General features: G+C 39.8%; 1 protein-coding gene across 6 annotated transcripts in view; it reads left to right on the top strand.

Annotated features, from left to right (window-relative positions):
* Nucleotides 1-27,769, top strand: part of svild (supervillin d) — a 226,291-nt gene that overhangs the window by 50,160 nt on the left and 148,362 nt on the right. For 5 of the 6 annotated variants that reach the window (XR_014032158.1, XR_014032159.1, XM_081393653.1 and 2 more), the window contains exons 2-3: nucleotides 4,575-5,011; nucleotides 25,553-25,587. Coding sequence is in view for 3 of the 6 variants with exons in the window: in XM_081393653.1 (XP_081249779.1) it covers nucleotides 4,641-5,011; nucleotides 25,553-25,587 (406 nt within the window). In the remaining 3 variants the exon portion in view is untranslated. The remainder of the gene's footprint in view (nucleotides 1-4,574; nucleotides 5,012-25,552; nucleotides 25,588-27,769) is intronic. The other variant, XM_081393655.1, reaches the window with a different exon arrangement.

Here is a 27,769-nt window from a genome sequence, read left to right on the forward strand (position 1 = left end):
GAGATGTTTTTACCAGTTGAAATTCAATTGTTGATATCAAGAATTATCATTTTAACTAGTGAAAATGCTGATATCAAGAATTAGCATTGTTACTAGTGGAAATGTAATACCTGATATCAAAAATTGCCATTGTTAATAGTAGAAATCTAATTTCTGATATCAATAACTATCGTTTTAACTAGTGAAAATTGAATTGTTGATATCAAGAATTCATATCCTGGAAATGAATAAAAGTTAAAACGGCTTGCCATACTGAGGAGAAATACACCAATATTGAAAAGTCAGACAGTGACAGTGAGAGTGATGAGGATAAATACTTGAGTGACAATGACTGTTTTGTTGAACTCTTCAATAATGAAACAAAATGCAGATTTTTTCCCCCCGTTTTTTCCTTCTTTTTTTCGCCCAATTTTTTGGCAAATGATCCAATAAATATTTTTAAAATAGTCTGTGTCTCACTTGTCTGCCTTATTAGGAATACATTCATCAAAAAGTTTACCATTTTAAAGCCTTCATAGAAGTGAAAAGATTATATATTTTATTTTCTGTGATTTTTCTGCATATATTGTCTGCCATCTTAAATTTTGGCACTAAAAATGAAGAAAAAAATTGGAAACAGGTTGTTTTGTATTCAGTGGGGTCCTAGCAAGTAAAAAAACACCAGTTGCAAAAATCTATATGAACCGTTCCTAAAATAACACAATTCCCCACACTAAGGCCTTTCCCTGCAGCTTAAACAACATTGCATGCTAGCTGGTAATTATGGCAAACTGTGGTAAATGACATTGTAAATAGTGCACTAGTAATAGAACAGCAAACGGCAATGACAGCGATATGACATGGAAAATAGCGGCAAGACAGCTTGAATGTTAGCGCCGGCGTTTGGTTGCCTGCCCGCTTCGTGAGCACGTCACGGCTCAGTTCGTGACAAGCAGTCATTGATTCTTTGACTTCTGTTGATTAAAGAACTCTAGCTCTCAACTCTTCATATTATTACATTATTTATGGCTGTTCAATTGGTTAGACATGTAGGAACTGATTTGGAAACTGCTGTTTACAAATTTGATGTTCATAGTTTCTCTTTTTTTTTTTTTTTTTTTTTTTTTTTACCTGATAAGCTTTCATTGGTAGATTGTACTTACTGAGTATAACTAGTATCACTGTATGTAACAATAATAGAGGTGTTTTTTATGGATAAGTGTTCTCCCTCATAGCATTAGACACAAACATTGCACCAGCAGCACACTTCATTTATTATGAACGTTGTTTTGGAAAGTCTTTTATTCTTAGTCTTTTAATGAGAGTGAGAGAGAGGACACTGTAGCGCTCACTCTTACTGTTTTTGCGGAAAATGTTTGCGTAAGTTCCCCGCATTAAAAAGCACAAAACTTCCTGCTGCTGATGTCTTTCCAAATGTATTCTGCTCTTGATTATATAAAAAATTCTGCACTTTTCCAAACAAGTGAGTTCTTGGTTTAAGCACTCCTTTATAGGTAGTAACAAGGAACACACCGTGGACCCTTGGATGGCTTGTAGAATTACGCACACTTCTAATCATAGAGCCAACGTGAGCCGTTTTGCCTCTCGTGGGATTTACTCCCTTGGAAGGAGAATTGTGGGTTCAGTTGTTTTTGGCATTTTTGGTCATGTTCATCAACATAATGATTTTATTATGTCTCCTGGACCCTGTTACTGTAGGAAGTTCTCAGATGATCATATATTAATTTTACCTTCTGCAATAGGTTAAACTTTAAGGGTAGGGATTATTTATCATTAGGCTACTTCATGCTTTGTAACCAAACCTTGATAAATGTCCAGATAAATACAAAATGGCTGGAGCTCAATGTCCCTGTGATGATGTAGCCTACTTTGCACTGGCTCTTTAAATCGGCTGGTCTCAAACCAAAAAAATTGGAAAATTACCAGGATTTTTTTTTTAAATATGATTTGTTATAATGTCTGACCATTGCATCAACAGCAGCTCTTGATGGCATAAAAACATGAAAATATGTTCTGAAAACTCACTAACAATAGAAATAGAGAAAATGTGTTGCATATGTCTTTTGTCATGGGATATTACGACTCTTCTCAAAATGATGTAATCTCATCTGTGACTCCACTATTACCTTGTTCCTCTTCCCTGCCATTCCACGCCCTCCTCCATCTGTATTTTCCTTTGTCCCATTATCATGTTTTATTTCACCTTCAATACTCTATCTTCAGCAGCAATCGTCTTGCTCTCTTTTTGCGCTCTATCACAAACTTATTCTTTCCCTTCCAATTATTGTTTACCACATCCATTTTGTTTCTTTCTGCCTTTCTCCCTCTCGCCCTTGCTCTCCGTGTGGAAGCTATTAAACGTGAGGTCCCAGATGTGGACCATTAACCCCTGTACCCAGCAGCAGGAATCCAGGAGCGCCATGCAAACTTCTCTTCGTATCCCCCAAACCCCCACTAGCAAAAACACACCCTCACCAGCTCATAAGTCATAGATTTCTACAGCAAAATCAGAGCCTCCATCATCCACAGTTGTTTAGACACACCCATGCACACATTGATACGATGCTAAATGAATATGTTGCCTTATAAGATACCTTCTGCAACAAGCTCAGTGGAAAAAAAAAAAATCATTAAATTCTCAGAAATATTGATAGAACGGTAATAATTTTATACTTACTAGGGTATCTAACCATTAGCTTGAGCAAGATGATGACTCCAAACTGTATTGAAATCAAATGTGAGTTGCTATAGAGGATTTGGAGTGCCGTAATAATAAATAACTCTTTCAATAAATTAGCATTAAATAAATAAATCATGAAATAAGTCAATAAGTAAATATTTTGACACATTTCACATATATTTTCTTTGGACATTGATACATACTGTATATTGCCATTTATTTATTTTCTTATGTGCTTACTTATTGGCACTCTATATGAAAGGTTTATGTAATAATGTGACACTCACAATTCCTCACAGTAAGTTGCTGGCTATTTAGAACATTCCAAATAGGATTTTGTGCCTTGCCATGACTATCACACTTTAATAACTGTGTTAAGTTAACTTGCACCTGATTTAACTCATCAGCTTATTAGTACAGATTGCAAGAGCTGGGCTCTGTTCGAAATCGCCCCCTATACCCTCATTCAGTGTTCCCTACATTTCTCCACTAACGTAGTCCACTTGAAGGAGTGAATGAAAAATAGTGCGCAAATTTGGACACTGAGTGTGCCAAAAGGGCTGCCACTTTTGCATAGTTTGTGCTTGCTGTATAATAATCATTTGAAACTTGGCAAACTGGCAGGTCCAATAGTAATACAAATATGTATCTGGAACTATGTCATGGAATCTAGCATTTATAAACAATAATTAAACAATTTAGTTATCAATTAAAAAGGTATTTATACCTGTATGATATATTACACTGTAGCCACATTGGACCAGCGGCTTGGAAAATGGATGGACGATTCACCTGCGGGCGCCATCTTCTTGCGAGACGCGGGAATTCATTCGGTTCAACCAGTACATAGTGGGTATTCTCTAGCCGTTGAGCCCAGGACTGTGTTCGAAATTGCCCCTTATACCCTAAATAGGGCACTATTTTATCAAGTGCACTTATTTAATCCTGTGAGTGAACGACCAATGTACGCTCAGCAGCTAAGGAATACCCATAACGTACTGTGAGAGTCGTGCCGAAATGAATTCCCGCGTTTTGCCAGAAGATGCCGCCCACATCTGAATCATCCATCCATTCATTTTTCAATGTGGGTACAGCGTAACATCATAGAGGTATAAATTCCTTTTTAATTCATTACTTTAATAAAGGTTATTATACATGCTAGTTTCCATGACAGAGTTCAAGAAAAATCTTTTCATTACTACTAGAGCTGCTAGTATGTTAAGTTTCAAATGATTATTAGTCGGCAAAGCGGCAGCCCTTCCGGCACACTCAGTGTCTGAATTTACTCGTTTTCATTTACTCCTTCAAGTGGACTATATTAGTGGAGTCATGAATGAGGGTATAGGAGGCAATTTCGAACACAGCTCTGAAGTGGGTGTATCAAATAAGAGAGGCATGCAGAATGTGCAGTGCTGGGGGTCCTGCAGGACAGGTTTGATAACTGAAGACTAAAAATGTACTGTTTAAGGTTATTTTTTAGTATTTTAGTATTTAGTATTATGACTCAAGGTCATGGTGCAAAGGACCCTAGGTTGAAATTACTCCGAACCATCTCTTTAAGTGCACTTTGGTGCTAATCTCTCTCTCTTTATCTTTCTCTGGGGCTGTTAAGGGTAATATGAGAATCACACAGCAATGTGGGCAGGTGTTTGAGTTCTGTGTGTTTTCTTTCAGCCAATCACTTCTCTCCTTTTGCAGGCTTTCATTTGACAGGTCCTGACTGACAAAAAACTGCCATGGAAAGGATTAGAGTGCAAGTTTTAGTGATTGTGCCAGTTTTATATTCAATTGCATGTTTTTGTTTGTATTGTTGTTTCATTCAGTGCTTAAACAAAGGCATTTTTTTATTATTATTTAAGAACAGAGATCTCATTTTGTTCGTCTCTCTCAACAGTGGAATGATATCGGCAGACTTGTTGTCCACTAGGAAGTGAGCAAGAACGTGTAACTGGGCAGAGAGATGATGGATTCTGTGGACTCTTTGCAAGGCTCATCTCTGGAATCCAAAGCTGAACGTATCGCCCGCTACAAGGCTGAGAGAAGGCGGGAGCTGTCTGAACGGTATGCCAACTTGGAGGAAAGTTCATCCGTGTACACGCGGAGGGAAAGACACCGGGAAACCACAGACACCTCAGATGCAGTGCCCAGCTCTGAGCAAAAGAAGACAGATGTTTCCTCTGGACTGAGTCAGTACAATAAAGATAACGCTGCTCTGAGAGAGCAAGGAGACAGGAGCAATTCTGAGGGAAAGGCCAAAACAGATGCCACACCATCCTCTAACATCTTTGTTAGTCACAGCAACAAAGTAACAAGTTCACAACAATGTCACAGGTGAGTTTGAGTCTCAATGACCATTGACCATTTAGAGACTAACAAAGATCTCACGTTTCACTGCTCAGTAAATTCAGACTGAGGGCAGCATTTAGACATTGGGAACTGAATAGTCAAGGAGATTGAGCCATGCGGGTCTACACCAGGAAGCATCCTGCTGTTTTGACATCTGAGCTTTTTGTTTTGGTTTAAACTTACAGAAACTCAGTCAACATGGACTGGTTTTCATTTCTGGGCAATTACAAACAGATATAAGCAAATGTGCGGGGGTTGGATAGGCGCCGTAATTCTGCCAGTAGAGTAGAACTTTCTCTTCATTGTTTGGTTCTAATTCTCTACATCATTTGGTCTCAAACTGCCGGTCTGTGAGCGATTCCAAGTAATCTTTTAGTTGATTGATTGATTAAATCCGCAAAAAAAAAAAAAAGCAACTAGTAAATGCTTAAAATTAACTATTTGTTAACATTATTATATTATATTATATTATTGTCACGGATAGGTGGCTGTAATAAATTTCACAACAAAGGAGATACTCAAGGAGACGTTTAATATAATACTCAACACACCAAACAGGAGAAAATCTAGGAGAATGTACCACCACATAGCACTTAAAGGGACAATATGTAGCTTTTTAGGTATTTTATTATCTAAAATCAATATTTTTATTCATAAATATGCCCTCAATGGTGTACAAATACCTCTGCCAATGATCAGACTAATCCTCGTAAACGAAGAATTTATTATCTTTATATACATGGGACGGGTAGGTCCACGAAGGCTTCCATGTAGTTCCGCCATCTTGAAAAACTATAATAGCAGAGAGGGACAAAAAGTACTAGGCCAACGCGTTTCCAAACGCGTTTCGTTCAGAACCAGCATCACGTGACTGAAGTCAGCAGAAGCGGAGAAGCAGAGCAGTGAGAGGCGCTTGTCACTGCACCGGCAAGTTTAAAAGGCTGCACTGCACGGTTATTTATACACCGTTCATTCATACATACATATGAGTCACAGGATAAGGAGTCCTCGTCGTCGGAAAAGTCCAAAATAGACCGTAAAAGAAAACGTGACCGCGGAGATTACAAAAACAAGGGTTAATGTCGGGATAGTTAATGCAGGAGAAAGCTTTCAAAAGAGATGCTGAAGTTGCCTGCTTTCTTCTCGACAGGTAAGTCAATGTTACGGTCTTAATTACAAGCTTATTTTTCATTGCTTTGTTGTGAACTTTATTATATAGACAGTAGAACATTTATAGTTATATCTATTTATCTATTCTATTCATAGTAAGTTAAACAGGCTCTTTGATGAATAGCAGCTATTGAGTAAAGGAACGTTAGAGAAGGCACGGATGATGATATCTAACAATGCACGTACTTCAAAAATATAACAAATAAAGGCGGCATTACTACTAACTACCATAGTTAATGTTTTTCACAGTCAGTAATTTATACTGTAACATTCTTTTTTTCATTGATTCAAGTTACAGTTTGTTTTAAATAACAAACCTGTTCACCCGAAGGAAAACTCGAAGTGCTATTATAAGACATCCTGTCATAACTTTTTGGTACATAACGGCAACCGTAGATGCAGCGCGCATTTGGAAAAGTGAGGCGCTGGAGAGCATTATTCGTTTGAATGCAAAATACAGTTTCACCACTAGATGGGAGAAATTCCCACTTAGTGTCCCTTTAAAAAGGTGCTGTGTGTAACTTTTTCACTTTACTAAAGCATAAAAATACCATAATATGTTTGCATATGAGGAAACATGCTAAGTTCACATACTCGTTTATCTGAAAACCACTTACAGCCAGTTATTTTATTTTGAAATGTAAAAGTTTCCAGGCTGGAATGTTTTGGTCAATATTGTTTTGGTCTGTGATACTGCACGTTGCTAATTTGCCAATTTTCATTGTCCATTGCGCTCGTTCCTGTTGTGTGTGCTCAAACTGGCAACCCTTGTGAGTGCTGTCCAGTCTGAGGAGCAGGTGGCGGGAGAAACCACGATCTCCGATATTTTGAATTCGACTGCAGTAGTTGTCATTTTTACATACTGCACCTTTAAACGATGCAGGACAAGGAACTACCTGAGACAGAGGGCCTAAATACACAGAGCAAAAAAAGGGGGAAACTAATCTAATCAATATGTAACCATGGAGACAAACAGGCAGGGAAACTCAGAGAATGGAACCAATTAACAAACTAGAGGCAAGAGACAAAATAGAACAGACCAGGAAACCTGAACAAAACAGAACAAACACTATACAATTATATTATTATATATAATGACTGAATGTAATAGTATATTGTAGATTGTTAGATCTGTAAATGTAAAGCTATTTCAAGATTTCAAAATGACTTTTTTTACATTACTTAAAGATCCCCTGTGGTGAAAATCAAGCGTTGTTGTTTATATTTCTATGTGGTGTTTTTAATATACTTTCAGACAAACCATGTTCAAATTCATAAGTCATCACCATTGCGGAGTATTTTCTCCTTAAAACGGCACTGAACCAAAGACGGTTTCAAAAACATGGTTTGAAATTGCTGGAGTTTCTGATGTCACAAACTGCCTTGTAACTAATCACGTCAACGTATGATCATCAACGAGTGGATCTCTGAGCTGGTGTGAATGAATAGAGGCAGGGCTAATTTGCATATTCATAGAATCGCGAATAGGCAAGGCAAGTTTATTTATATACCACATTTCATACACAGTGGTAATTCAAAGTGCTTTACAGAGAAGAAATTAAAATAATCAAAAGAAATAAGAATAATTAAAACAGTTTAGAATAAAAAATAAAATAAAATACAGTACAAATAGTCGGACGAATAGTGGCACAGTGCTCATTCAGTAAATGCACAGCTAAACAGATGTGTTTTGAGTCTGGATTTGAATGTGACTACTGTAGGGGCACATCTGATCTCTTCTGGAAGGTGGTTCCACCTGCGGTTGGCATAGTAGCTAAAAGCGGACTCACCATGCTTAGGATCACAACAGCTAGAAATACCAAGGGTTCACTCTAATGATCTGAGTGATCTGTTGGGTTTATAGTCAGTGAGCATATCTGAAATGTATTGAGGTCCTAGGCCATTGAATGATTTATATACCAGTAATAATACTTTAAAATCAATCCTAAATGTAACTGGAAGCCAGTGTAAAGAGGACTGGTGTGATATGTTCATATTTTCTGGTTCTGCTCCAAATCCTGGCTGCAGCGTTCTGTATGAGCTGCAACTGTCTTATGGTCTTTTTGGGAAGGCCAGTGAGGAGTCCATTACAATAATCCACCCTGCTGGTGATGAAAGCATGCACAAGTTTCTCTAAGTCTTGACTGGAAACAAAGCATCTAATTCTTGCAATATTTTTCAGATGATAGTATGCTGATTTAGTTATTGCTTTGACATGACTACTGAAAATAGTGTCTGACTCTAGAGTCACACCAAGATTCCTGACTTGATTTTTAGTTGTTTGTCCCCTAGATTGAAGGTATGCATTCACCTTGAGAGTGTCATCTTTGTTTCCAAATGCAATGACTTCAGTTTTGTCTTTGTTTAACTGAAGAAAGTTTTGGCACATCCAACTGTTTACTTCATCAATGCATTGGCACTGGGAGTCAATGGGGCTGTAGTAGATCTGTGTGTCGTCTGCATAGCTGTGGTAAGCAGTTTGGTTCTTTCTCATTATTTGGCTCAGTGGGAGCATATACAGGTTGAACAGGAGTGACGCAAGAATTGAGCCTTGAGGGACTCTGCATGTCATATATGTCCACTCAGACTTATGGTCTCCTATACTCACATAATAACATCTCCCTCCTAACCATTTTAGGACTATCCCAGAAAGCACCACTCAGTTTTCCAGCCTGTCAAGAAGTATGTTATGATCGACAGTGTCAAATGCAGCACTGTGGTCGAGTAGTACCAGCACTGATAATTTGCCTGTATCAGTATTTAAGCCAATATCGTTTATTATCTTTATGAGCGCTGTCTCTGTGCTGTGATGCGGTCGGAAACCAGATTGAAAATTGTCTATTGTCTAAAAGTATCCATTCGAGCTTAAGAATTTGTTCAGATTTTTCAATGATCTTGCCTATGAAAGGAAGATTTGAGATTGTCTATAGTTGCTTAATATGGTCCTATCCAGATTGCTCTTTTTAAGGAGGGGCTTTGACAACTGCAGTTGCAGAGAAGTGAGGAGTTTAGCACTTCTAGGAGATCTGCTTCTAAACTGTTTAACACGCTTTTGAAAAAAGATGTGGGAAGTGTGTCAAGGGCACAAGTTGATATTTTAAGGTGCTATATGGTTTCTTCCAAAATTTTGCCATCAATTTCTTCTAAATCAGATGTGGTCTGAGAGCAATTCATTGGGAATCTGGCTTGGGGGGGTTTGTCAGTCTCTCTACAGTAGCAAAAAGAGTGCGTGTGTTGTTTAAAGGACAAGTTAGGTATTTTACACTTAAAGCCCTGTTTACAGATCGTTTCTGGTGAAATAGAACGGTTAAGATTAAAATTTGGACAAATGCTGCTGTCCCGAGAATTTTAGGTTTCTTTCACTTTCCCCAAAACCTCTAGAATGGGTGTATAGGTGCACTGGAACAGTCCTTCCTAAAACGCATTAAACTTTCGTTTACAAAGACGTGAAACTCACCGAGTGGTCAGGGGTGTTCACTGATATGCTCACACAAAAATCGCTGCAAAAGATGCTTTCCAACAGGTGTTTTCCATTCGTTGTAAAACTGTGGACCTATTTTTCCAAACGTCTCACACCCGTACATTCTTCCGTTGAGAGCTTGAATAATACCATTTACCATTCGTTGTAAAACTGTGGACTTATTTTTCCAAACATCTCACACCCGTACATTCTTCCGTTGAGAGCTTGAATAATAGACACTTCAGCCCAGTTGGTGGCGGCGGAGTAATACCGTACCTCACAGCACATCAAATACAAGTAAATGGAGTTGGACAAAAACTACGATAAAACCTGTTGGAAAGCATCTTTTGCAGCGATTTTTGTGTGAGCATATCAGTAAACACCCCTGACCACTCGGTGAGTTTCACGTCTTTGTAAAAGAAAGTTTAATGCGTTTTAGGAAGGACTGTCCAGTGCACCTATACACCCATTCTAGAGGTTTTGGGGAAAGCAAAAGAAACCTAAAATTCTCGGGACAGCAGCATGAGTCCAAATTTTAATCTTAACCGTTCTATTTCATCAGAAACGATCTGTAAACAGGGCTTTAAGTGTAAAATACCGAACTTGTCCTTTAAGTAGCTGTTTATAATATTCCAGAAGACAGTCTGTCTAGCTTTGCCTAGTTCCATATTGAAAGCATGAAGGCTGTCTTTGTAGTAATGGACTACAAGTTTAGTCTTCCGCCACATGCACTCTGCTTTTCTGCATTGTCTTTTCATATTTTGCACTGCTGTTGAGTTTCTCCAAGGTGCTTTTTGTCTGCCACTCTTCTTCCTGACTTTTACAGGAGCAATATCATCAATTACACTTTTTAAACTTTTGAATTAAAAGAATTAAGGAGAAAATCATCAGTTAGCAGATATGCTTGGTGTTAAAGATATAGGCTAGCCTTCATAAATAGCCCACTAGTGTTCTCATTTAAAGGGTTAGTTCACCCAAAAATGAAAATTCTGTCAGTAATTACTCACCCTCATGTTGTTCCAACCCCGTAAGACCTTTGTTCATCTTCGGAACAAAAAATTAAGATATTTTTTATTAAATCTGAGAGCTGGATCACTCCTCCATAGGCATTATAACTTGCTGGCCCAGAAAGGGTATTAAAGACATCGTTAATATAGTCCAAGTGACTACAGTGGCTCAATCTTAAGTTTATAAAGCGACGAGAATACTTTTTGTGCGCAAAACCCCCCAAAAATAATGACTTTATTCCACTATTCATTTCCTTCTCTCTGGGCCTCGAGTGAATTCACGTAGTATAACTGCGTAGCACTTCTGGGTTGTACGTCACACGCATCACACACATGACCAGCGTCGGCCAATAGTGAGCCTACGTGTGACATATAACACAGAAGCGCTACGCCAGGGAACGACAACTGGCGGCCCGCGGGCCAAAACTGGCCCGGCAGCAATATTTTCTGGCCCGCCGGAACATTTTGGAAGTCCTAAATGCTGCACAAAACTCTTCCACTACTTGAGAAAAGCCGCAGTCGCGCGGCGATTTCACCAGCCGCATACTATGTGAAACGACCATAGGGAATAATGCGGCGCGGGATTACATTTTAAAGTATACCACCGGACGCGAATAGCGCGTCAAATTCGCGCCTGCCGCGTCTAGTTATACGCTTTACCACTTTGTGTTCATTCGCGCGTCAAAAGACGGTAGCGGTCAGAACTCTGGTGTACTTTGGACGGAGCGGGCGGTCTGATTAACAATAGCCAACTCCCGACATCTTTTGACAGCGTATCCGCACTTCATTCTGACCGCCTGTAGGCTACACCTAGCTCTGATGGTTCTGATAGTTTGGTACTGAAACCATTGTCAGTCAACAACATTCTTTTTTTGCAAGGATGTTTGAAATAGTTCGACAGAAAATAGCCTACTTCATTTGTCAGTAGGTCAATATGATTTTCGTTTATGTTGCTTAGAAATTTGAGTGATAGCCTTTGTCCTATTAAATTTGTTATTTATATTTCATAATTTTTTTCTGTGGCATTTTTTTTTTTCTCTGCTGCAGTACAATGTTAAAATAGCCTAATATTTATATTGACACGAACACAATTTTTGTATAGCATTTATAATTATTATAGGCTACTTAATCTCCTTCTTTCTGAGACTTTCTTTTAGAGACATTTGAATGTGAGATTATGGAAACGAGATCTAAATTTTGTGGACCCGTCAGGTCGGGAAATAAAGCGGGTGAACATTGAGTGTATTTTAAGCGGTTGCTGAATAGAACCTTGTGGGAGCGAAAAAAAAAAAAAAAAAAAAAAAAAAAAAAAAAAAAACAGTCCCGGGCAGACCTCCTTAAGCCATAGGTGTGTATGTGTGTGTCCCGAATAAATAATAATAATAAAAAAGGAATAAAGTTCAAAAGTCGGACTGTAAGCGAATGAGGCATGATTGCTATTCACACCTTTATTAAAATGGCTGTAATCTGTTACCACAATAGTACTTGATCTGTTTAAAATGTGTTAAATTAAAAATTAAAAATCAAAATTAAAATTTGTCTAATCCAGTAATTATTTTTTTCTATTTTTGATCTGAGCACAATCAGAAAATCAGAAAACCCGTCATTATTCGTTTTTTCATTTTAGTTCAGGAATGGAAAAACAAGTCGTTTTTCATCTTTTTAATCTTTTTCATCTTTTTTCATCTTTTTGGTTTTAATTTGAAAAAACGATTGAACGAATGATCCACGGACTGTGACGACCCATCATATTCCGCGATCATAGGCCTATATAAGAGTATTTAATTTGTATCCATAGGCCTACTCTGTGTAGCTGGCCCGCCATCTACTGGCTAAAAAAAATATTGGCCCGCGGCCAAAGTTACTTGCCGACCCCTGCGCTACGCAGTTATACTACGTCTTTTAGCCAAGTTTCATTTAGAAACATAAAATCCAGGGGCCGTATGTATAAAGCCACTCAGAGTAAAATTTTAGTCTCAAGTCTGTCAAAATTCTAAGAATGACATAATTTTACTCTTATTCCTAAACTTAAGAATAAGTGTGATTCATAAAGGTTCCTAAGTGTTAAGACTTGGTCTCAGCTAGTAAATTATTTAAGAGAGCTGGATAGGTCTCCTAACCTAGTTAGGAGAAACAAGATGGCAGCAGAGAGGACACGGCCACGCACTTTTCAACGAAAATATGATGTATTGGAGTTAAATGATGATGGAGTTGATCAAACGATGAAAAAGTTTAATCAAGGTATTCTTTTTGTAACTTACCTTTAAGAAATTTTACAGCAATGAAATGAAAGTAATAATTATATTTTTGGCAACTGGAAAAATGGTGATGACTCGGGCCCCTAAGTCCACAGGTAGCAGGGTCTTGAATAGCACTATTGTGGCACTGACCACACCAGTTTAAAAAAAAAAATTGTAATGACCCTACAAGTTCCCTTTCAAAAGCTACAATCGATGCTGCGCTGCTTAGCGCATTGGGAATGTCTTTAATCGTGACCAGCTGTGAATTTTGTGTGTAACACGTCAATAGAATTGACCCGGAGGTAATATAGCCTCGGTCGATGACGTCATCTGCGCGCACCCGCGACACAAGGCTATAAATAGATGAGCCACAGGTGCATCATCAGGTCTTTTGTCTTCAGACCATACTGTGGAAAATTCTAATTTCTCGATCTTTTTCTCTCAAAGACTGTAATAGAGTTTAAAAAGTCAAAAACAAAAAGAAATGAGTCAACAGCAGAGTAAGCGTTGTGTTCCTCCATGCTCCCGTCCTATGTCGGAGCTGGATACACACGATTACTGCTTTGTTTGTTTGGGGGAAGAGCACGCGGTTCTCGCGTTAGAGAAAGGCGAGTGCGCGCATTGTGAACTGTTCACAGTGAAGATGCTGCGCTCTCGTCTGAACTATTTCCAGACCGCACCCGCATTACCATCGTGGGGCTAGGGCTGGACGATATATCGCATGACATTGTTAGGCGCATCTCGTCAGTAAAGCCGGTTCCTTGATTAGTAGTAAATCGCCATCACCTGCTTTCAGATGGAGTGGCATTCACTACAAAGAGCCGTAGTTAACTGACAAGCTGAGCCATATCGCGTTAATATCGCGGACGTATCGCCTGCGATAATTAATGCGATATGGCACAAAGCCATGTAGAACAACATCAGCGCTTGTGGGTAAAGCTTACCAAGCTGCAGGTCAGGCTGGTGCAGCACTGCACACTATGGCAGTGTTACAGGCGTACCAGGCTGACCTGTTGAAGGACTTGAGTGCGGGCAGTACAATCGACGAGGAAGCGTTCTCTGAGCTTCGTCGAGCCACAGATCTATCTCTCCGTGCGACCAAGCAAACGGCCTGTGCCATCGGCAGTTCAATGTCGGTTTTAGTCAGCATGGAGAGGCACCTGTGGCTTAATTTAACGGGTATCAAAGAGAAAGACAGATTGTTTCTATTAGATTCCCCTATTTCTCCCTCTGGCCTGTTTGGCGACTCCGTCAATACTGTCATCGCCAGGTTCAAGGAAGTAAAGAAACATGAAGCATTCGTTCAGTTTCTTTCTCGACACACTCAAGGGGAGGGGCCATCGGCCACCCAACCTCGCCCCGGTTCTTCAAAAGCCAGGGAGGTAAAGAAGCAGAGCATGGCGGACCATGCTCCCCCTCGTAAAGATTGGGGACAGGCTCGTCGCGCTCAGCAACCTCCCAAGCCAGACCTCACGACTATTATTAATAGAAAGAGGAAGTCCTGATGGCATATCCATCTTCATCCTCAACACATCGTGTCCTGTGCACATGTGCTGAAACAAGACACAAAATGGACCCTGTGGGTCATGTGACCACTTTTTTGCACTTTCATTGATAAGTATTTGAGTTCTTCTCCCCTGAGATAGGGTTGACCAATAAATGGGCGTCTCATTTTATTAAAAATAAATTAAAATAGACTATGTTGCCTGGAGGCAACACCGTACCATAGAGGGTTAATCTGAATTAGTCTGTGGTTTCCTCCAGATTTGTGGTTTTAGGTGGTCCACAATTTTTGTTTTACTGTTGAAGTGGTCCACCGCTTAAAGGTTTGTGAACTTTTGGTCTATACTGATGTATGATGTGCTTTATTTCAATTAGCAGGCCAGACATCCATAAGAAATGTTTTGTATCTTTAAGATAAAAATGCAAATTTCAAAATAAATTGTTCTCATGATGTTCTCACCTGTAAGTCATGATACAAGCAATTCTTTGTACTTGCCATCACCCTGTTGCCCATATCTGATTTGTTCTGTGATGCAGTCGCTTGATTTTCTAGAGACTAACAAACATGCCAGCTTTACTTATTACCTCATTAAAATTGATAGCATAAATATGAGAGTTGCATGTTGTCATTGTTCATTCCTCAGCCATTACACGTTAAACCAGCCTGTCCTGTCCTGGCATGTTACTGTTTAGTCTTTAGCTGTCTGTATTGTAAGTGTCTTATCTGGTTTGTGTAGGCTTATGTGTTAAAGTGAAAGTAAACCTGAACATCACTGGTTGAATATCATTGACAACGGCCGAAGCGGATGCGATTTATGAGGTGACGCAATGGTAGTCTTTAGCTATTTTCTCAGGTATGTTTGAGAATCAGTGAGATTGTGTGCAGCAGACGTGCTGGCGGTGGACTTGATCTGACCACATGATATTCTGCCTTGATAATCTTTGACTCGATCAAAGAGGTGTTATCTTTGAGCATTTGCACCTTTAATTTGAATTGCCATGCAGTCTATACTACCAAAAGTTTGTCAAAAATCTGAATTACTTTTTAATCTAAAATTATTCTGTTTCATTTCAAATATGGATGGGTTGGAGCGGATAATAAAGGAAAAGCAGCCAACAACTGTCCAGCACCAGCATGCATATAAACTTAGTCAATACAGTTTAAAAAGCACCTGAGGATGCACCTCACTCTGAAGAAGTTAGGACTAGGTGAAACAATCCCCTGTTTAAGACCTGAGGTATGAGAGGTAGGGCTTTGACTTTTGCCCAAAAATCATATTTGAAGTTCATTTGTTTATTAATATTCGAATATTCAAATATTTGTTAATAATATTTTGACCATTAAAATGCCTTCAGTAAGACCTATATTGGTATCAAACTTAAGTTGTATATGTTCTGTCCACCAGAGGGCAGTGTATCAGTCAATGTCAATAGGCAGGCAATGATGTTTTCAGAAGAAAAACACACTGTCACGACTGTTTGTTTTTTTATATAAAAAAATGGACTTTGTCCTTACTTGTGATTTTTCCGTTTCTTTGGTAACCCAAAGTAGCGCCACACGTTGCTTTTCAAATTGTCAGGAGTGTAGATTTTGAACTCCTCGTCAGGCGTGGTTGTTGTAGACGTTTGCGTGGCCATTGTTTTGGTATACAAAATAGGTGCTAACCAGGACGCTAGCGTCACCTACCGGAGCACAGATGACCAATAATAGCCTTGCTAATGAGCTCGCGATTCACAACTTCACCAGGCGTGAAAAAGCCTCGGAATCTGAATCGAAAACAACGTTTACAAGCGAACACAATTACAAAAAATAAAGCCCATAACAGATTAGAATATTAAAGGATGCCTAATATTCGTTCAAATATCATTATTTTTTTAAATATTCGAATTATATTCGAATAACGAAGTTCGGAGTCAAAGCCCTAATGAGAGGTGACGATGCATCCATCGGAGTGGTTTCCTCTCTGTGGTGGTGACAGGTCTGATGTATGAGTGGTGACGATGCATCCATCGGAGTAATTTCCTCACTGTGGTGGTGGCTGAGTGGGATGAGAATGGGGGTTTTAACCCTCTGGAGTCTGAGCTGTTTTCTGGGCCCTGGAGGTGTTCTGACATGCTCTGACATTTGTGCTTTTTTCAGTTATTTATAAACATATTAATGGCAAAGGTGTAAATTCACTCTATATAGCACAAACAGGGCTACCAAAATATCTGATCAACATGCATGTATATGTTTGAATTTTTAAGAGAATAATGTTTATGCGTGGTTATTGGAAAAAATACAAATGAAAGTTGCAGAAATAAGACCACAAAACACATACTAAATATGTGTAAATAAGACTTTTGACCAATGAATTGTGTAGCTTTGAGTTCTGGCTTCAAAATGATAAAATTATCCAGCCTTATCATTCTCATAAAACAGTACATTGATTTGAACTTTCTAAAACAGTTTTTTTGTCAGAAGAGGTTTATGCATGGGAGGGGTGGCCCATCAATATTAATGGGCCAATGGTCCATCAATATTAATGAGATTCAGACCAGGGGTGTGACATACACTCTAATGGGCCATCAAGTGCCTGAACAAAGAAGAGGAGATTCAAAGGTTTTGTTTTTCAATCTGTTTTATTGTAATTCCTCTATGTGGAGGAACTAAATGTTCTAAATTTGCTCTAAGCAAATCAAATGTGAGCAATTGTGAGCGATAAACAAAAGTAAAGGCAGGTATCTCACAGTAAATTCCTGTGCCCCGTTTATATGCGGGCTACAAGTAAATCAAATGAGCAAAATAAAGAATCCTGAAAAAACTATCACAGGTTATAAAAAATATATATTAAGCAGCACAACAGTTTCCAACATTGATTTTAAAAAATAGTCATCATATCAGAATGATTTCTGAAGGCTGATGGTTAGTGAAAGGTGGTCAGCAGAGCACACACATCTGAACACAGTCACACATCTTTATGCCACTCCTGAAAACAGTTCCTGTTTAACTGAAGACATAAGTGAACATTGCATGCCTGGCATTTCCATGGTGTTAATTGTCTTTTACCGCGCACTGCTGTGCAATGCACACAATTGCGGCAACCAACTGTGGCAGCATCCCTGTCATCTGATGCCAGCTCAGCTCCTGGAACTGGTACATGGTCACTATTGGTCCGTTTTGGTGCTGTTTTCTGTGACACACCACAGAGCTCTGTTATAAGTTGCTCCATAAACTCTTTATGGGACAAGTTACCATGTAGCTCTTTGTGCACAATGAAAGAGTTGGTGGAAGCAATGTCCAAGAAGTGTAGAAAGATCTTTCTGTACCACTTCATGGTTTTGTGCTGTGTTGTGTAGTACTGTATCAGCTGGTCAGACAGGTCCACACCCCCCATGTTCATTGTCACATCTGTAAAAAACAAAAAAACAAAAAAAAAACACATGAGCATGCTGATAACACAATAAAAGAACTTGTATTATCATTATCAATCACTAATGGCCATGGATAAAAAAAGACAACGGTTTTTGTCATTTCACACAAGAATAGGTATAGGCTACTTTTATATTATTATGATGTAAACACAATTAGGCTACATTTCATCTGTAAAATATTACATATATGTACTTACTCAGTATGATTCTCAATCGCACTGAGAACTGAACGACACTGCGTGCCCCTCTGCGAGGTGCTGGAGAAGGAGAGCTTGAAGCAGACACATTCCTAAAAAAATAAAATTAAAATAAAACTGTTAGCATACATTATTCAAAGTAAACTGATGAGCAATTGATGGTTATGGACCATTGATGGGCCATATAGACCGCACGCATTTAGTGAAGCATGCAATAAACGGATCGTTCGCGAACGACACATCACTAAAACATTTACACAGTCTGTATTCAAAAACATATGCAGCATGATAAATACTGTCATAGGCCAACCAAAACCAGAACATTTATATAAAAATATAATGTATTTAGACAGTAGCCTATCACATATTTTACCGGAGGCTGAAATACTATAGTTGCACTAAACCACATATAACCTATAAGCAGATATTCGCAAACAATCTACATTATGCATAATGCAGTATTTTAGCATGAATCAGTGTCATAAGCTAATCAAAACTGAGTGAAATATATTTAATATACAAATATGTTTAAAGAGCAATATCACATTTAAAAAAAAGAGCATATAAGTTTCACGGATGTTAGGGATATTGTAAGGCAATCGTTCCTGTAAGTTGTCAAAAGCTAGCCAAAACTAGGGAAAATATAGTCTGAAAATTCAGAAATTAAATATATATAAAGTTCTATATTACCAGAAAAGGAATTATATAACAGTAAACAACTTACTCTGAACTTGTATCCTCTGCGGGATCAATTCGCTCTTGAAAATGCTGCCGTTCTTCGTCTGAATTACAATCTTCCTCTGAGGAAAAGGTGAATTCTTCCTCGCTGTCCAGAATCATCTGAAGGGCGTCTTTGCCGGAGAAACGAGCCATCCTCTCTAAACACGATGAATTATCAGTGAATCTGATCTGATGAAACTTCGTGTTTTCAAGGCATTGATCGGGGGGGCGGGTGCGAAGCAGAGATTACCTAAACTATTTACATGTGAATGTAAAAACGGGGGCGTGGCGGCCTCAGCTCATTAGGAGATAATGAGGGAAAAGGAAAAAAACGCACCTCTCCTTGCTTTCAAACGGATTACATGAGTTAAAAACATTTGTTTTTTATATTAATTACTTCACTTAAAAGAAGAGAATGCCAGCTTCATAAAGACATATCTCACGTGTCTGTGTGAGAAGTATTCGCTGAGTTACAGATCATTTTCGGACGCGTTTCAGAATGACAGAGAGGAGGCAGAACTCGCATCATGTTTATTTTTCTTTATTTGGCGAAAAGCACAACACTTTGTTTTTATTGTGAGTATACACAAAAATAATACACACTTAACAGGATCGATTGATGTATAACACAAGCATATAAGATAAAAAGTAATATTTTTTATTTATTTATTTTTTTCACTGATAGGGAAAAAAACGAGCCTATCGCGCCGGCGCGATAGCCGACCTCAGGGGGTTAAGCTTCATTGGGGTAATCAGGTAGGCACCCTCTTTCTCTGGTGTTTCAATGATAGGCCCACAACACCTCCAGAGGGCTCGTCGGCAGCACCTGGTGTCCCACCTGAGAGGGCTTTGATGGTTTGGTGTAGGGTTTGGCCTCGCATCCCAGTTTCTTAAGCAGCCTGATGGTTGACTTGCCCACGAAGCCTCTGCAGCCGACTTCCACTGGGCAAACCTTGGATTTCCATCCGCGTTGCTCAGCATCAGCTGCAAACTCAGTGTACTTAAGGCTCTTGCGCTCAAATGCCTCCTCTACAGCAGCCTCCCAGCGAACAGTAAGCTCAATGATGAACACGATGTGAAGTGAGGAGGACCAGAGCACGAGGTCTGGTCTGAGGTCCGTTGTGGCGATCTCAGAAGGGAAGTAAAGCCTTTGGTTCAGATCTGCCACCAACTTCCAGTCTCGAGCCCTTCCGAGCTGGCTGATTTCTGATGTTGAATGGACTTTGGCTGTCTTTGCACCTTCTCGGATGAACTCCCTTGAGTATGAAGGATGGAATGATGGAGGAGACAGGACATTGATCTTTATCCGTCTGCTCTCCAAGGTAGCTGCTAGGCACTTAAGGACATGGTTGTGCCGCTAGGTATAGCGGCCTTGTGACAAGCTTGTCTTGCATCCAACCAGAATGTGTTTGAGGTTTGCAGGGGATGGACAGAGGTGGCACGTCGGGTCTTCTCCGTACCACTGGTTGAGGTTTGAGGGGGAAGGCAGGACGTCGTACGTTACACGTTAGATGAAGCTGATGTGAAATGGTTCCATGCCCATCAGCTCCCTCCAAGAGAACTTTCTCCTCTCAACTCCCTCCCATCTCATCCACTGCCCTTGCTTGGCTTGTGAAACAGCCTTTGCACACCTCGTTGCCTGCTCGTGACGACGCACCTCCTCGACAACCAGCTGTCGGCGCTGAGCTGGAGCTGCCCTATGCCACGATGGTCTGCTCTCTCCAAGGCCAAGGCCTCTTCTCCCTTGTTGCACATTGCCAATGATGTCTGACTTCGCCTGATGAGTAGCTGCAGCTGGGTTCCATTTCCTTCCGGTCAACAGGGTAGGAGCTGTTTGGGAAACACATGGGTCACGGGACCCTGTTAGTGTCATTTCCAACCTTACTTTAGAGCACTTGAACTCTTCTGCAAGGCTGGAAACAGGAATCTCCAAGATGCCTTTTCCATACAGTCCGATGTTAGTAAAGCATCTGGGGAGTCCCAGACAGTTTTTGGCAAGTGAGCTGACCAACCTCTCCAGCTTTTCTACCTTTGAGATTGGTACCTCATAGATGGTAAGAGGCCACATCATCCTGGGTAGTAGCCCAAATTGAAGGCACCACAGCTTTCGCCTGCCAGGGAGCATGGTCTTGTTGATACTCTCAAGGCAGTGCATTGTGTCCTGCCTAAGCTGGTCTACTTGCTCTGTGTCCTTGAGGGTGGCATGGTACCAAAGTCCAAGGCTATTGACTGGCTTCTCTGCCACTGTTGGTATAGGCTCCTTGCTCACATAAAACCGCTGTTCCGACCGCTTCCCCTTGACATTCCATATCATGTTTGTGTGTAGACTCTAAGACTCCAAGCAACCAGAGAAGCCTGGAATCCCTGCTTTCTGCACCATGGTATCAATGTAGTGGTTCTTTTCCAGGTAGGCTGTCAGCCTGTGAGCCACTACACTGAAGAAGATTTTGCCTTCAATGTTCAGGAGGCTGATTTGGCAGAACTGTCTGATGTCCACAGAGTCCTATTCCTTCGGGATTAGGATGCCTCCTGCCCTCCTTCATGCAGTTGGAATTGCTTGTTTCTGCCACACTACTTTCATCAGCCTCCATAGAAAGCGCAATACCTCTGGTTTGTTCTTATAAAGCAGGTATGGGACTCCATTGGTCCCAGGGGTGGATGCAGCTCTTGCTCAACGTACAATTCTCTCCACTTTGCTCCACCTGGGGGGGCTGATGTCCAGCTGATGTTCTGGGGAGTGTATCAGTGGCATATTGGGTGGAAGAGTTGTCTGTCCGCATTGCTGGCTGTCAGTGTGGCTCTGTTTGAGGTAAGTTTCCAGATCTTTCTTTGATGTTTTGAGTTTGCCACTTTTTTCCTTTGTGAAAAGTTTTTTTGCAAACTTGTAGGGATCTTTGTAGAAGTTTGATCTTGCTTGGTCCTTCATTTTACATCTCATTCTCAGATTCTCAGCTCTCCTCTAGGTTGCCAGTCGGTTCTTAATTTCTGCCTGTAGCAGATTAATTCCCCCCTCCTCCTCCTCTGGAGCCTTTTCACATTGTTTTTTCAGCTGCCTTCTTTCCTTGACTATGGTGCAGAGTGCTTTGAGACGGCAGAAAAGAGGAAGAAAACATCACCCACCCTGACAAACTCCAGGAGACTCTTGGAGTTCGTCAGGTTGGGTGATGTTTTCTTCCTCTTTTCTGCCGTCCCAAAGCACTCTGCACCATAGTTGTAAATCAGGTCTCCCATTTGCCTCCAGCTTCTTGACTGCAGTTCCCCTCAGTTGTCCCAGGAGGTTACTGATGTCTGTGTCAATCGTCTCCCACTCCTTTTTCTCATAGGATTTTGGCCACTTGACTTGTGGTTTTCGCCCCTGAATCTTGTTCTCGGTTGAAGGCTGCAGCAGGTTGGGCTTGTGGGGCACCACTATGCTTGGCTCCTCATCTTCCTCTCGAACAGGGGGATTGATGTTCTGCAGACTTTGATTTTGGTCCCTCTGCTGAACTTCACTTGACTTATTTGACCTTCTTCGTAAGAAGTAACGGTCAATGCGAGTTACCTGTTGCTCTGACAGCAAGCTCTTTTTCAAGCCTTGGTGTCTTCTCAGGCCTGCATAGGATGTTTCCTTGGTCCAGCCACATCTACAACTCTGGAGCTTAATTCCTGGAGTAGGTGTTGTTATCTCAGGTGTCTTGTTGATCATCACTCTCGTTGTCTGTTTCGTTCCTGGGTCAGTAGCCATGAAGTCTGTCGGTGAGTCATCAACTTCCCCCGCTCTCGTTGACTCTGGGGGTGTTTTCTTCCTTTAACTTTTTGTAACCAGAGATGGGTGGGACCTGTACAAGTACAACAAGTAGATTTATATAGATAGATTTATACAAGTATAACAAGTAGATTTATACAGTCAAAAGTTTCCAAACTTTTGACTGTTATAAGGTAACAGAAAGGATGTAGGATTTTTTTTTTTTATTTTTTTTTTTTTTTTTTAGGAAAGCTAAAAATACCAGTTATTTTACCAGTGTTGGTAAAAATTATTTTTTAGAGTTTGATTAAAAATATGAGATATACTAAATGAGAAGAATCTCTTTAAAATGGATCCCAATAGAGATGTGCTAAATGACTAGTAGGGAGGGAAGCAGTATTTAACCGGATTATGTGTAACTGTGTAATTCTGTCCTCTGGAAACACATCTAGCATATCTAATAGGGTTCAGCTGCAGGCTGCTGTAATATCAAGGCCATTCTTTATGAATGAATGAGTTGGGTCATGCTGTTTCAACCCCTTACCTACTCTTTCATCAAATGTTTTCATTTCCTTCGCTCTCTCCTACGTTCTTCTATTCCTAATTTTATTGTTTGACCTTCCCAAACTTCCTATTCCATCTTTTTCCTTTATTTCTTCCTCTGTTTCTGTTGGCCAGGATGAGTGCATCCAAGTCCTTTGACCTCTCTCAGAAACCCAACATGTCAGGTTCAGGGCCACGGTTGGACGTGCTTTAGAAGGATTTTCAGAACATTCCTGGGGCAAAGGATAGTTCTTGCCCTTCCAGAAATTGTCTTCAGCCAATCAGCATTGTTTACTCACCCTCATGTTGTTTCAAAACTGTACTGCATGCTGTATTTTGTCCCCATGGAACACAAAAGGACTGCAGCAGTTGGTGATCATGAGCTGACAAGGTCCAAAAAGAATATACTTTGAATATATTATTCAAACATAAATTTTAATAACTTATATTTGGTCTGTTTCTCACACACTGATAATCACCCCCCTCTACTGCAGCTATAAAATCAGATTAGAATGTTATCAAATGTCATCAAACCTGTGCCATAAGCGCCATGTGGTCATGATGAACTTATGAAAAGATCTACAGTATTTGAAGATTTTTTTAAAGACGTTTTGTTTCACTGCAATAATAACAGCAATGTGCCTTTGAAAGGACATGAGAGTGAGAAAATTGACAATTTTATTTGGGTGAAGGTGAACTTCCATCTAAACTTCATACCAAAACCAATATGACTAAACACATTATTACAATTTAAGATATTTGCAAACAACAATATGCAAGCATTTACATTTATTTTTTTTGTAATGTTCTGGAAAAACTTTGGATACCTAAAAAATTTGGACGTTGTGTAAATATCCCTTTAAATTTGTCATGTTATTTAGAAGTGTTTCCCCCAGTGGGGTGTCTGTTACACATTTATGCCATATTTCTCCTCTAGCAGTAACTTGTATACTCTAAACACAGAAAGCTTTGTTTGTTTCTCAGAAATGTCAGTTGTATGAGCATTGACTCATTGTAACAACCTTTGGTGAACTCTCATAGGGAAAAGAAAACTCTACTAGTACTCTACTATGGTAGTTCATGGCTCTTTGTGCTTGCCTTGGGTGTAGATAAGCCTCTACTCATATGTGCTGTCTGATAAAAACATGTTTTTTTCCTGTTAGTTGTGGTTTTATAATGACATATATATTTTTGCTGGTCATGTTTGTGCTGTTATTTCTTGAATTTCGTTCTAAAATTAAATAGAATTGCTTAGTAGTTTCTATTCCTGTTTTAACATGGTTTCTACGTGTACATTTATATACATTTCATATATTTGTATACACATACTTTTTTTTTTTTTTATAGTCATCAGGCTTTAGTTGCTTCACAGCATAAATCACAGCTGTGGGTCCAATCAACAGGGTTCATTCGCAGTGTTCACTGCTCCTTATTCACTGAGCACGGGATAGTGAATATATGTTGAACTTCACTTCACAAAATAAGTTCCTTTGGAACACCCTGCAAATGTCTATCAGATGCTTGATTTGTGCATATTAGAGAAGTTTAAGGTATGATATAATGAGAAGGTATGACATAATATACTGTAAATAAATATAAATTAGATTATATAGATTTGTATAAAATAAATCCATGTGTGATTTATATAAATATAAATGTATTAAGTATTATCAATTTAAGTAATACAAATTCTTATTTGAAAGCGGTAAACTAAGTGATAAATGTCTGTTGTATTGTTTAATATGAAAAGCGTATTTTCTTTTTAGATTAGATACCTTTTATCTTATTAAATATATTATTATATTATATTATTATATATTAACCATAATATGATAGTTACATTGTAATTGTTGCGTCTCTTGTACTTTATACTTGTGAACAGCTGTGTACAAACCACACATGGGAATAATTAAATGGGAATAATAATGCCGGAGCCACAACTCCGTTTCACCGCCTTAATTTATTTCAAACTTCTCTATGTGCTGAAATAACTGGTGTGTATATTTCCCACTTCCTATGATTTTCCAGACCAAAAATGTGCCTACTGTATAGCTGCACACATCACTTTTTAAGTGTGAACTGGCTTATGGCCTCAAAGCATTGATGAACTAAAAGGCACACATTTTTAAATGTATGGTTTCATCTCAGATATGTGCCTTTCACGATTTATTTGTTTTTCACAGATTTTATTGATATCCAAACATATAAGTGTTATATAAAAAGTCCATGACCCAGCCTGCATGACTGTAAAGAAAATTACAATGACTTTACAAGTTCTATATTGACCTGTTGTTAGTCTTTACAGTGCTTGAATAATCCTTTACCAATGTGTATCATTTATTATGTGTAGTGTGTGGTTTCTCATGCTTATCTACCACTGAGTTCCCATTCTTATCTGCCTTAAGCAGGACAATGGAAATGCTGTGAGGGGCGGCAAAGCGGTGATTAGGTTTCAGGAGCAGCTGTGTCATCTTTTGTTTGCTTGCCACATATTAATTCGTAAGCTCATTAGTCTTTGCCTCTCTCTCTCTCTCTCTCTCTCACACAGTCCACTGGAAGCAGAAGAAGCCCAGAAGCCACAGGGTAAGTCTCCTTTCCTTTCATTGGCTTCAAAGAACCCCTTTGTGAAACACAGAGTTCCTTTCTCTTGCCTCAATTGTGCCACACTCTCCCTTTTTGAAAGAGCAGAGAGACAGTGATGTAGTCACATACAGCTGGAGAGAATCTAGTGAAACACTGGCCTGTACATTTGTCTAAATTGGATGAGTTCTAGTATGTTGCGTCACATTTGATTTTGTTGTCATTTGTTTGCAGTTTAGACATCTTGTTCATTATGGCAGAATTCTAGGTTTGTCTTGTCACTTGCTTACAATATAAATGAGGTGTTTCCTGGCCAAATACAATAAATTAGGGATTTACAGTATAATTTCATCACATTGATATACACTGCTCAAAAAAATAAAGGGAACACTTAAACAACACAATGCAACTCCAAGTCAATCACACTTATGTGAAATCAAACTGTCCACTTAGGAAGCAACACTGATTGACAATCAATTTCAAATGCTGTTTTGCAAATGGAATAGACAACAGGTGGAAATTATAGGCAATTAGCAAGACACCCCCAATAAAGGAGTGGTTCAGCAGGTGGTGACCACCGACCACTTCTCAGTTCCTATGCTTCCTGGCTGATGTTTTGGTCACTTTTGAATGCTGGTGGTGCTTTCACTCTAGTGGTAGCATGAGACGGACTCTACAACCCACACAAGTGGCTCAGGTAGTGCAGCTCATCCAGGATGGCACATCAATGCGAGCTGTGGCAAGAAGGTTTGCTGTGTCTGTCAGCGTAGTGTCCAGAGCATGGAGGCGCTACCAGGAGACAGGCCAGTACATCAGGAGACGTGGAGGAGGCCGTAGGAGGGCAACAACCCAGCAGCAGGACCGCTACCTCCGCCTTTGTGCAAGGAGGAGCAGGAGGAGCACTGCCAGAGCCCTGCAAAATGACCTCCAGCAGGCCACAAATGTGCATGTGTCTGCTCAAACGGTCAGAAATAGACTCCATGAGGGTGGTATGAGGGCCCGACGTCCACAGGTGGGGGTTGTGCTTACAGCCCAACACCGTGCAGGTTGCCAGAGAACACCAAGATTGGCAAATTCGCCACTGGCTCCCTGTGCTCTTCACAGATGAAAGCAGGTTCACACTGATCACATGTGACAGACATGACAGAGTCTGGAGACGCCATGGAGAACGTTCTGCTGCCTGCAACATCTGTGAAGAGTACAGTGGCCCCAGTGGCGAATTTGCCAATCTTGGTGTTCTCTGGCAAATGCCAAACGTCCTGCACGGTGTTGGGCTGTAAGCACAACCCCCTCCTGTGGACGTTGGGCCCTCATACCACCCTCATGGAGTCTGTTTCTGACCGTTTGAGCAGACACTTGCACATTTTTGGCCTGCTGGAGGTCATTTTGCAGGGCTCTGGCAGTGCTCCTCCTGCTCCTCCTTGCACAAAGGCGGAGGTAGCGGTCCTGCTGCTGGGTTGTTGCCCTCCTACGGCCTCCTCCACGTCTCCTGATGTACTGGCCTGTCTCCTGGTAGCGCCTCCATGCTCTGGACACTACGCTGACAGACACAGCAAACCTTCTTGCCACAGCTCGCATTGATGTGCCATCCTGGATGAGCTGCACTACCTGAGCCACTTGTGTGGGTTGTAGACTCCGTCTCATGCTACCACTAGAGTGAAAGCACCGCCAGCATTCAAAAGTGACCAAAACATCAGCCAGGAAGCATAGGAACTGAGAAGTGGTCTGTGGTCACCACCTGCAGAACCACTCCTTTATTGGGGGTGTCTTGCTAATTGCCTATAATTTCAACCTGTTGTCTATTCCATTTGCACAACAGCATGTGAAATTGATTGTCAATAAGTGGACAGTTTGATTTCACAGAAGTGTGATTGACTTGGAGTTACATTGTGTTGTTTAAGTGTTCCCTTTATTTTTTTTGAGCAGTATATATATATATATATATATATATATATATATATATATATATATATATATCTATCTATATATATATATATATATATATATATATATATATATATATATATATATATATAATCTAAATATATATAATCTCATTCAAAGGTTGGGGTTCAATACATTTTTTTGTTTGTTTTTGAAAGAAGTCTATTATGCTCTTAATCTCCATTTATTGAATCAAAAATACAGTAATATTCTAAAATATCATTACTATTTAAAATAGTGA

Source organism: Scardinius erythrophthalmus, assembly GCF_964197995.2.
Source record: "Scardinius erythrophthalmus genome assembly, chromosome: 18".
Taxonomy (NCBI): domain Eukaryota; kingdom Metazoa; phylum Chordata; class Actinopteri; order Cypriniformes; family Leuciscidae; genus Scardinius; species Scardinius erythrophthalmus.